The sequence below is a fragment of the Strix aluco genome, chromosome 14, assembly GCF_031877795.1.
Source record: "Strix aluco isolate bStrAlu1 chromosome 14, bStrAlu1.hap1, whole genome shotgun sequence".
In the NCBI taxonomy this organism is placed as follows: domain Eukaryota; kingdom Metazoa; phylum Chordata; class Aves; order Strigiformes; family Strigidae; genus Strix; species Strix aluco.
The window spans coordinates 3,797,444-3,809,413 of NC_133944.1; the positions used below are offsets into that span (position 1 = coordinate 3,797,444).

Sequence of the window (11,970 nt, forward strand, 5' to 3'; positions counted from 1 at the left end):
GACCCTGAGTTTCCTTCAGGCAAGGGAAAAATGTGTTTGCACCACTTATTTCATTGTCCCTTAATGCTATTCCTAGAGGACACCTCATTTAGATGTGCCTTCTCCTACTTCTTCCAGTTCAGCTCTCATATAGTCATAGACGAGACAATCAAATCAGTGTAGTTTCCTGTAATGGCTTTTTCTCCTGTTTTAATGACTATAACAACCAGCGAGTTCAGAAAGACAGAGCTTTTATTTCAAAAACAAATCTGAAAGAACAGAGGAACTGCTGAATTGGGTCAGAGATCCACACAGCCCAGCATCCTGCTCTTCACAATGGGGAGCAGCTGGCAGTTTAGGAAAAATATCAAAAGGCAGAGCGTAGCGTGATCCCTCCTGGTGCACTCCTCCTGCAATCAGCTGTTCAGAGGTTTCCTTTAAATTGCCTCCAGACCATCATGGTTAGCAACCACTAAGAGCTGCACAACTAAAAATGTATCTCATTTCTCTCCAAATCCTTTTATACCCTCAACCTCCACAGCATCCTGTGACAATGAGTTCCACACTCAAAACTGTGCATTTTGCAGGGAATAAATTTTTTTTTGAAAGCTGCTGCTTGCTAATATCACTGGGACAAGCTTGCAAATGCTCACAGGGGAGAGCCGTCGGTCACAGGACGCCAAGAGGAAAGGTCAGGTCCTTTGGCTTTTGAACCAAGATGTAAATTCGGAACCAGCGGGGCGACTTCATCCCTGTAAGAAGAGCAGCGATGCTGAGTTGGCATCCTGCGGCGAGGGGGAAGAACCAGACACCCACCCTTTAATTTCTAACATGGTTTTGATTTGGAAGAAGATATGACATGGGACCCTACGGGAATTTTGTCAGCATTGCCAAATTAAGCCTTCGTGGGGCAGATCTAGAAATGTCCAGGACTGTCCAGACTTGCAGAAAGTGCCTTGTTTGGGGTTTAGCTGAGATTTTCCATGCTAGGACATTTCCTCCACTGTGCAGGTTTTGACAGCCAGTGAAGGGAGTGGAGCACGAACCTGGCAGCAGCTACAGGCCACGGTTTTCAAGTTCACTCAGCGGGCATTTTGCAGTTTAGCGGCCTATTTTATGTGTTTTAAATGTGTCTGGTTTTCCAAAGAAGCTGAGCTCTCAATTTCCTGAAAGTCATCTATGGTATTTCTTCTGACAGCCAAGAATTAGTGTTTATTTTAAAAAGCAAACTAAATGTAAACAACCAAACTTGCCTTTTTTTAATGAGAGAAAAGACTCAATAGGAAAAAGGCTCCAGTAAAAGACTGTGACAATCATGTGGCAGGAGAAAGCGCACTTCACTGAGAAGCACATACTTTGTCGATATAATCCTTTCCTCTAGAAGAGGCATTCTTGTATTGATTTTCTGAACATTTATCTGTTCTGCGTTCTAGTCTGACAAATACTCGTGTGAGCAAATTTTACTGTGTAAAAGGTTAGCCTGCTGTTTGGAGTAGAGGACTTATTATTTTTATAATGTGACAGATTGCCTAAATAAGACAGTCTCCAGAATGGACCATCCACTAACTCATAAACCTATATGGAGACCTACATAAAATTCTACATAAACCTGTATAACAAACAACTGCAAAAGTACCCATGGTTTGTCTGCATGTATGAAGTTCTTGCACAATCATTCTTTTTCAAATAATATATAGAGTGTTTGTCAATTTAATAACCACATTAAGCACTAAATGAACAACATTTCTTTATATCAAATACAAAATCTCTTCATTTATGCCTCAAATATCTATTGGGCTGTAGCCACATAGGTCAGTATAGGAGGATGGGAATTCTTTACCTCTTCTTGCCTGTCATTATTTTACCTGTAATAAAATTCAACCAAGCCCCAGCCTTGCGTTAAGCCATTCAGTTGGAAATCTGCAATGCACTCGTGGAAAACGCCACTTCCAGTCAGGCCGTTATACACCACGGGGCAAGCCTGCTCATCTAGGGTTGCAGCAACATCAAAGTACTTGCCACCTTTGATAAAAGTGAAAAAGGAAGAATGTCTCCAACCTTCAGTAGTATTTTTTTATTTTATTTGAGTATTTTATCTCAAAAAATCCCAAGATCTATTATTTTTGTGTATGGTTTCTTCTCATGCTTTTCTAAAGAGCAATAGTTTTCCTGCCTGCTTTGTAAATTAAGTAAAATCGTTGATCAAGCCGTATTTCCAGAGCAACTGAATCCACCTCGTAACATATGTTTTGACACACAAAAAAGCAAAAAACACATCATTTATCTGGATTAGCATAAGGAACAGTCACCACAGATAGAAACTGTAACTCTCCCTCGGATACAGCTGCCTGAGGCCCTGATCCTGCAGTGGGCACACAGCGTTTCACCGATGACACACTACACATATGACTTAAGCACAGAAGTAAATTTCTCAGGGTGTAAGATGACGCATTTAGCTTTCAGATTTGCTCCAAGGATCACATGGAATTCCACTGAATAGTCTTTCCTCCACTAAATTAGCTGCATGCCAAAAAGCTGAAGGCAGATATAGCTGGGCTACATGTAGCTTACCGGCAGTAAAACTGACTCCATATTCATCCTTGATAACACCATCATCAGCCATCTGAGCCAGCGAGGCGTTGGACCACTCAATGCCAGCCTTCCTCCCATCGGGGAAAAAGACATAACCTACAGCGAGGCTGAAGGGGAAAGAAATGGAGCAGATTTAAAGTTCAACCAAAACTCAAATGGACCAGAACATTGGCCTTCTGCGGGAGCTTAACGCTGGGCGTGGCCTTCATCCCTGGAAAGCAGCAGGAATAGATAAAAAATGTTATATTGTGGGATACTGCAAATGGTGAGCGGGGGAAGCCACGCATGCAGGAAAGATGAGGCCTGCAGGATGGGTTGTGGTGGGCAGGTGGGACAGGCAGGTCACTTGGTCCCACTTGGTCACAGGGCCATGAACGCTGGTCTTTAAGCTTCCGGATGCAGAGAGCACTGGTCAGCAAGGCAGGGCTCCCTGCATAGTGCCCCACCACAGATGGACACACCTCCTTAAATAGCTGGGAGTGCTCAATTTGTACCTCTAAATCATCTGGACAGGAAGACAGGCAGCTGCATCAGCCAAACAGTTACTGAATGGAAGGGAAGTAATTGAAGGTAAAAGCTGTCCTTGTGACTAACTGCAAATGGAAAATTGGGCAAAGGGAGTGGGGAGCAAGAGGGTGTGGATGAAAATAGGGCTGTACAGGTTCAAAGCAAGAATGTGCATATAGGCATCCTGCAGAGCAACTTCTGACACCTTTAAGACATACGTTTTTAGCGGCATAAACTTCCTCGGTTACTTACTTAGTTGTGGTAGCTGGCATATTAATAACTGTTAAATGTGCCGCAGTCCCATCCTGTAAGAGAGTGACAAAGAAAAAGCAGCGTAATTTGTGCAGACTCGTTTCTGTGGGTCATACACTGACTTGAGCAAGAAGACACTGGATATAACTCAGATTATGCAATGTGCTATAGCTTTATACTTTTAAATCTTCTCAGTACATCTTCCATGAAAATCTGGCTGCAAATGAGAGTTCAAAAATATAAACCAAACACATTAAGGACAAATTAAGGACATTAAGGACAACAGAAAGTCCACAGCAAGCAGGCATAAAAGGAGGAGGGAAACAATACTTGCAGAGATGTCAGCTAGCCATGTTCAAAACTGTTGGGCAACCTATCAAAGTTGGCCCTGCTTTGACCAGACATCTCTTCTAGCCTGTATTATTCTATGCCCGAGAGCAGCATACAGGAAAAATGTTAAATAAGAAGGAACTGGAATCTCATGTTTTTATTCATTTCTCTTCCATCCTTAAGTCTGAATCCCTTCATGCTTCACTTGGGCTGCTCTGAGGCAAATATAAGCCTACGCTGTGATGTTATATATGTACAGACACTTGGGGTATGAGGACTCAAACCTTCAATCAGTGATAAATTTTAATTCCTTCTTAACAAACAGTCAGATGGCTTTTAATTAGGAGGGGAAGAGACACAGTTATTTTGAGTCCTGAATAACTAGGAAGAAAAGGGAGAGGTTACTACCTGATTATACACATCACAGCACAAAAGCACAGCCTTATTAAAAGGTACACAGGCATATGTTAAATCACAGCAGCTACTGGATCTGCACATATGTGGGATTTTCCAAGGTGTGTTTTTGTGCCAGCCAGCACATATTCAGGAAAAGAACTTTTATTCTGAGTTCAGTCTTAACTCCTGTGATGCTCCCTATAATGGAAAGTTTAGATTTCTTTATGCCTGTGTTGGCAAAGGAAATGTCTTTTCAGGAGCATCTGTTCAGGTTGCATGCCAGCTTGTAAGGCCAGCATTCAGCATTTCCCCAGGCTGTGTGCTCCCAGCAGCCACAGCGCTGACTCTCCTCCAGCACAGCCACAACGGCAAAGCAGAGAATTAGAGCTCAGCACAGGCAGAAATATTTGCTGACTGCTGTCATGAAGGCTTAGGATGCCTTCAAACACCTCAGGCTCTCAATTAGTGTGAATCAGCACTGCATCAACTCCACTGAGCGCTGGGTATCTGCGGCAGCTGAGAATCTGTCTTGTAAAGCTGCCTATCTAATTTTTCTTTTAAAAGCCAAAACAAACAGTTTCAAGTTATCAAAACAACTTTTGGTTCAGCCAGTGTAGCAAAATATCAGTTTTTACACACGGGGCTCTGCTTCTGAGAGCTGCTCCCAACACTGGTGTGTGCTAATGATGGCACCAGTTAGTGCTTCTGACTGATTGCACACCATGGATGCTCCCAGTGCCTTATTTCTGGTTATTTAAATATGACTGACAAGCTCAGGAACACCTCCATTTTCATGGTTAAGTAGCATATTGGCATGTTAATACCTACTTCAAAGTGTGCCAAAATCATGACATAACGGTAAATCTCAGACCAGTCCCGGATACCTGCAAAAAAGAACACAATCACCCAACCTAAAGTTCACCATTGTTGGAAAATGTGAACTAATAGTACCTGACTTGCCATTAACTTTGGATAAAGAAATATCCAGTAATTGACAACATAATAAGCACATGCCTGTCCCCAAAACAGTAACGGTACTTCCTCTGAAATGTCTTAACTTCATGCCCAGTCATGAAACTGCTTATTTTTAAAGACAATCTTTTTAAAGACAATTTTTAAAGACAAAGTCCCACTGTCCTGCCAGTACCAGCTATAGTGAAGGTAGCCAAGAGAGTGAATTGTTTCTGGTGCTGTTACCATAAGAGTGGCTCCGAACACCTTTGAGGGAAAGTTCAGTTTTGTCATGATTTTTTATTTCAATTTCTCCAACAGACTGGCCCCACTGCTCATGTCGGAAATGTTCTTCCCTTTGTCTGGGAGAGAGAAAAGAGTGAATCGACAGGCAAAATCAAGGCAGCTCCAATGCCAATCTGATAAACTTACATCCCAAAATGAAGGAAAGATTTCAGGGCATCTGGATCATGGCTATGCCAGATTTTACACATTAGCAAACACTTCTACACTTCCCAGTTATTGCTACATAATGTCTACTCTATAGCAACAAATGTCTAATCTATAGCAACAAATTCCCACCCTGGCAGACTATAAAAATGCCCTTTGTTTGAAAAAAATGCAGTACTACCTGTACTACCAGGCAGTTGCTGCTTAGAAGTCAGCAGGTATCATCAAAGACAACACGCTATCGGTATACGTATTTTCTGCTTGTATTTAGACAAGACACTATTGATACTCATATTTTTCTTGCTGTATTTTCAGCTCTCCAAAGGTTCTGCAGTATTTAAAACACCAACTTTAGCCCTCCTTTCCCATGATTATATTTGACCCTTTGCTTAGATACACCTGCATCATTGACTTCAGAAGCAGCCTAAATCAGGTTGTTAGCAGTGAAAATAAGACAGAATAAGAAATATTGCTAATGCTCAAAGTTTTGCAAATGAAAACTGTGGGCAGGTCCCTCCACTCACACGTCAGGAAGACACCATCTGTGTGCAGGATCCTCCTTAGAGGCTGCCAGGTCTGGTGTGGTAATGAAACCAAGAGATACCTGACAGGAGGCATGTCCTTTATCAGCTCACTTCAAATTAAACTCAGCTTCTAAAATCACCTATAACAACACACAACAAACCCTGAAAAGATCTGTAGAAAAATTACTATTAACCCTAGAAGAAATTAATCTTGCCTCTCACTTTTTGACCCTTTGGAAGAACTCGATGGTCCACGGTTCCTGGGCAAAAGCACGTGCAAATGTGCTGGGGTGGCTGTCGACCCTAAAGTTAAAGATTTCTGTGAAGTTCTCCCAACTAGGAAAAGAGAGGGAAAAAATAACAGACATTATTGGCTTTCAGGTCATACTAGGTCAAGTTGTGCACTTGCTACTCTGACAGTGGCAATCTTTGTGTTTTACCATTATTGGAAAATTCTGATTTTTGTCATTTTAAATGTTACTACTTTTCAAGGAAGCAAACAAAAGGAAACCAAGATGAGCAACAACGGCCTGCAAGAGTCAACAGATTACCTAGGAAGGGAAGCTGGCAAGACAGAGCCGCAAGCAAAAATGTGCTGCTTTCTCTCATGTAGTCTGTTTAGAGGTACAAATGCAGCTTTAACTCCAGAAATGCTGTGCTACTTTGACAGGAAATAATTTTTATCAGATCAACAGAGTCCATAAAAGGAAAAAGAAAGCAGAGGCAAGGGCTTCATGTGTTACTCTGCAAACATAGCCTTTTGAAAACAGTAACCATATCTCTAACCATGAACTCACTATACACCCCAAAGCAAATGGGAAACACTCTTACTGGAAAGAGAATTTAACTGGTACGAGTTCGCCTTCCTCTTCGCTCCACTGCTGTCGGTAGGGCCCTTTTCTGTAAGGCAAAGCACTATAATTTTGTATCACTCTAAATAAACAGCAAAATGTTTCTTACATGTTTGAAAATGGATGCAATGGGAGACACTGCAGAAGAATGACACTATTGTGTGCTAAGGTAGTAGTAGCTGTATTTTCATTCCATAAAAATCAATGCGGGCTGTTGTTACCAAATAGTTTTTGGTTCAGGTCAGTTAAATATATTTCCAGATAGTGTTCAAAAAGCCATGGTCTTAAGTGGAGATAAATGAAACTATAGAGTGCTGCAAACCTGAGTAATCCGTCAAAACTTATTTTCCAGCGTGTTTGGGGCTCTAAGTATTCAATAGTGAGTCCTCCTCCACTCCAAATCTCTTCAGATTCATCACTCACCATCATGTTTGGATGTTGTGGGTGCTAAAAAGACATTTTGGGAAAACATTTGCTTAATTCAATTATGCGGATGCAACATCAGTGAATTCCTGCTGTGATGGTCCTCTGCAGGAGGAACATTTATTTGAATTGGCTTTTCAGTTCTACCTGATTTTTGGTAATCAGATTATTAGAGAGGGAAAATTGCATCTAAAATACCTGAGTTATAAGATAACACATTATTGTTTCAGATAATACAACTGAATTACTTGTGTGAAGGGAGGTCACTGCAAGAGCTCAGCTCCTTAGGCTAGTAACTGTCAGGCTTACAGCCAAGCTGATGCAGGGCTTTGGGGTTAAATCTATTTTTAGACTGAATTTGATGAAACTGTAAACTGATTTAAATTTCCAGTGCATACAAGCTCCCAAAACTCTTCAGCTGCTCTTGTGAAAATATGTCATTTCTTAAATCTGCCACCTTTCTAAAAGAGAGTTTATGCTTGTTGCTGTAGGGAAGGATCCAAGAAGGTCCTGACTTTGGCTGGCAGTTCTAAGTAACAAAGTCACGAAGTAGTATCGTTATACTAAATATTACTAGAAAACAAAATAATGTACATCAGTCCTCTCTTTTTTTTATTTTCTGCAAATAGGATGACTCCTGCTTTTTCGGGTCATGGCTACTTAGCAAAATAAATTTGTGAACATAAAGGTAGTTGAGTGCAATGGGATTTGTGCCAGATCTTCCCTCCTTCTCTACCATGTAGTCAGCTATTAACAAAAAAGAAAATCCACAGGCAAAATATATGATTAATACTGTTTTCTTTTTAGCAAGAATGAAGCAGATGTATTTAGAACTCCCTAAAAGCTTTCCTTTCTCTTTTAAAGAGGCAATTCCACAATGGTTTTTATAGCATTCACTCATTAAAAAAGGGGAAAAAATCAACCATAACCATACAACGTAACTTATTATCCATGTGTGGCACATCATCAGAAGGACCGAGTGCTTAAATTCTTCCTGGGAGACTTACCAAGACATTTTTTAGAAAATATGCTATGTTTTGTGCACATTATGGGAAAAAGGAAATGAGTGTTAGATACCTACTCAAAAAATTAGACATAACCAGTAATCTGGCCAGTCCTACCACTGCATTTGGACTCGGCACTGATGTTAATGTGGTGAAGATGCAGAGAATGTTAATTTTTGCTTGAGATCCTAATATGGGTTCAAGACAGGAGCTAAGCACTGCTCTTGAATGTCATGCCACATCCACCACTTACTTCAAACTCTCCTATTCCATCCACCCTCAGGAAGAGCCACATCTCACAGATCCCATCGGGACGTTTTGCAAGACGAGCAATCACAAAGGACTTGTTGGTCTCTGCAAAGCCAGTGAAGTAAACCGAATCAAGCGCCTAGGGAAAGGGAAATGGATTTCAGCTCCAGCTGGAGGCAGGAAAGGAGGGGGAGAAGGTGAGTAATTCTTGGTTTTCCGTAAGCTTCTTCTCAGGAATCAAATTTTACTTTCACTTTTTATATTCAATAGCAGGCACGCCAGCGAACAGCCAGAGAGTTTTGCTAGCAGCAGCGAAGCCTCATTCATGAGACAGGAAAGTCCATGTGCTCAGAAAATGACGGAGATCCATGAGATTTAGTCAATCTAGTGTACAATAATCACATCGTTCAGTGACACAAAAACATTTCTCCTTTCTTGTTTGCCTGTTTCCTCATCAGGGCAGACACAGAAAGCAGAGAGGGAGCAGATGAGAAGCAGTTTTAGAGAGGGAAAAGGGAGCATAATTATTGCATGATAGCCAAGGTGAAATATTATCCTGAATGATTATTTTGCAATTAAAAAATAAATAAATAAAATAAAATAAAATCTTTGTGAAATGTGTGCTCAGAAAGAGTGTCTGTGAGGATGAAATTGAGCCACAATCATGCTGTTTCCCCATCTAGCTACAGATTGTATGTAGGACAACTTATACTTAGGAGAAACATAGAACTAAAAAGGAAAAAGGAACAGAAGGAAAGTAAATCATAGGAAACTCAGCACTTTTCTAACATGATTAGCAGTTGGGCTGGTATAGGGCCAGTTAACACCACAAATCTCAAAAACCATTAGGCACAGAAGTCCACAACTTCAATTTCAGATGTACATTTCCATGTATTTGTACAGAACTCACACAAAGTGAAGTCTTACAAGCTGGAACATGAAAATTAAGATTTATGAATGCATTTTTGGGCATGGATGAAGTTCTCCTGAAAAACTATCCATGGTAAAGTGCAAAAAAGATACTGAAGTCAGATTATTATAGCCCTTATGCATACAGATAAAGGGGGATTTTCAGGGCAGAGTCTGGAAATACAGAGCGAGCTTACTGGATGCCAATGCAAAAATTCAGAGACATAATTTCTGGAAGTATTTTCCAGATCCGTTTTTAGACCTCTCTTGTAAGTGTTGCACCAGTGTTGCCGCTTGGAGGAGCAGAGAGGAAAGCACAGACCCCTTGGCTGTATCTCAAACCACCTTGGATGTCAGTTTGATTTGGAAGATGGTGTCACTCCTGCCTTATCAAATCTGGTTGAGATTGGCAAAACACTTCAAAACGCTCCAAGAAGCAGCTTAATGAGTAGAAAAGAGAAGCCAGAGAAAACAGCTGCTTTTTTTTAAAGGCTAAGCAGAAGCCTCAATGCATTTGTTAAATAACATGACTTTGGATTCCCAGAAGGCTCCAGGAAATGTTAGCAAGAAGTTGATTTTTCACAGAAATTACTTAGGATCCAGAATCTCAGCTGGCATCTGCATGCCGAATCTTGATGAGGCAAGGAAAACCGAGGGAAATCCTGTCTCATCAGCCTTTCCGCTACCTCCTCTCACCAAAAATACAGCAAAGCCCACCCAAACCTCCCTGTTAGGCACAGTGGGTATTCTGACAGGATGGTACATGAACACGGGCAAGGTACAGGTTGTAGATAGAGGGTTTATTACTTATTAAGCAGACAAGTACACCTGGAAACTTCAGATTCAATTCACCAAGAGTGCTAAAGTAAAAGGCTTCTGTGTCCCATAGTGTGTCTGCTTTTTCTCATCGACATCAGCTGGTCTGATTAGAGGTAACCCTTCTCCCTGCGAGGGACAGCCAAGGTGACATCCCCAACCTGCCCTCTCTGGGATGTGTTGAAGGGGAGGGGAAAGGATGGGGGTCCTGAGGCGTCAGGGGATGGGTGGTGGGGGGTGCCAGGCACCAGGATGCAGGGGATGGGGGTACCTGAGGGATGCAGGTCCCAGGGGGATGCAGGGTGCTGGGGTGCAGGTCCCTGAGGGATGCGGGTTCTGCAGATGGAGGTGGTGTGGGTCCCAGGGGATGGGAGTTCCGGGGATCGGGGGGTGGGGATGCTAGGGATGGGGGCCCGGGGCACAGGGCGGTGCTGGGGGCACAGAGGGGTCCCGGGGGCACAGGAAGATGGCGGAAGGGGGTCCAGGGGAAGGGGGCTCCAGGCTTGGGGGGGGGGGGGGGGCGTTGGGACACTCACGTGGGGGTCGGGGCGGAGCGGGCGCGGCCGCCGGGGCTCGGCGGGACCTCCGCCGGCCGCCCGCTGCCTCCAGGCGCCGTGGAAGAGCAGGAGGCAGCCCAGGGCCCAGCGCTTCAGCGGGGCCCAAGCGCCGGGGGGGGCCGCCCGCCGCGCCCCGAGCAGCGCCAGCAGCGCCAGCAGCGCCAGCAGCCCCGCCATGCCGGCGCGGAGCGGGGTGCGCAGCGGGGCGCGGAGCGGCGCGGAGCGGTGCCAAACCCCGCCTGGGGGCCGCTCCCCGCGGTGTCCCGGGGCCGGTCGCGGTCATTTCCGCGAGAGGCTTGTCCCGGCTGTCGGCGCGCTGAGGTCACTCTGGGAAGTTGCATTTACTCCTTTTATTGTTTTTTAATTGGTTTTTTTTTTAAAAACTTTTCTCCTGAGAAACGTGGTCTCCGCGCGCGTTTCGTCCGGCTGTATGGAAGCGCTCAAAAGGAAGCTCAGGCAGTTCCCCTGGAAGGGCACAGCCAAGTTTCTAGGAAATCCTGCGGGTTAAGTGGTGTGGTGCAGGAGAGGTGGGTTTGGGGTCTCCCCCCTGGGGCTATCGCGGGGTGTGAGGGCGACTTCGGCGGCTCTTTCCCGAGGCTGCAGGTTGTGGATGCGCCCAGGTCTTTGATTGGGATCGCAGCTCGCGCTGATGATTTCTGACCCTGGTTTATTGGGTTCTCAGCGCAAGTGGGTCCTTCGCTTGCCCCCGCTGCCAGCTCCAGCCAACGGGCAGGGAAGAGGCTTGGCAGCCCATTTCACCCAAGGCACACACAAAAAAATTCGCAGTGGGCATCCCTTCAGCATCTCTTGTAGGTACCACTTGTAGAAGCCTCATTTTTGAAGGCTTTTGGCTGGCTGCACAATAGAACTTTTTATTCCTTTTGCAATTAGCAAGCATCAGTCTCATTTCCCTACATAAACCAAACCCAGCCTCTCAGGAGTGGTTGAAGCGTAGCTGATCTCGCTTTGGGCTCTCAGAAGCTGTGCTTTCTTTTGACTTTGGAGTGTTTTGACTCGCTGTTAGCTCTGCAGACTTCCCAGTGGACATTCTATTACTTGAAAAAGCATTTATTGAACATCTTTATGCCTCGTCTCAGTTGTCCCTCAGTTTGGTTTTACAACTACCTCTGCTGTGGTTTGTGTTTAACGGATCAGTGCTTATGGTTCTTTCGATTTTCTT

At 43.8% G+C, this 11,970-nt stretch overlaps 1 protein-coding gene across 1 annotated transcript; it reads right to left on the reverse strand.

The window, feature by feature from the left end:
• Nucleotides 1-213: 213 nt before the first annotated feature.
• Nucleotides 214-11,341, reverse strand: LOC141929672 (uncharacterized). Its single transcript, XM_074839452.1, has 11 exons — nt 10,770-11,341; nt 8,513-8,647; nt 7,155-7,279; nt 6,813-6,881; nt 6,204-6,317; nt 5,254-5,369; nt 4,885-4,940; nt 3,331-3,383; nt 2,551-2,678; nt 1,845-2,001; nt 214-731 (listed from the first exon to the last, which is right to left on the reverse strand). The coding sequence occupies exons 1-11, from the start codon at nt 10,965-10,967 to the stop codon at nt 629-631; spliced, it is 1,254 nt and encodes a 417-aa protein (XP_074695553.1). The 5' UTR covers nt 10,968-11,341; the 3' UTR covers nt 214-628.
• Nucleotides 11,342-11,970: the final 629 nt, after the last annotated feature.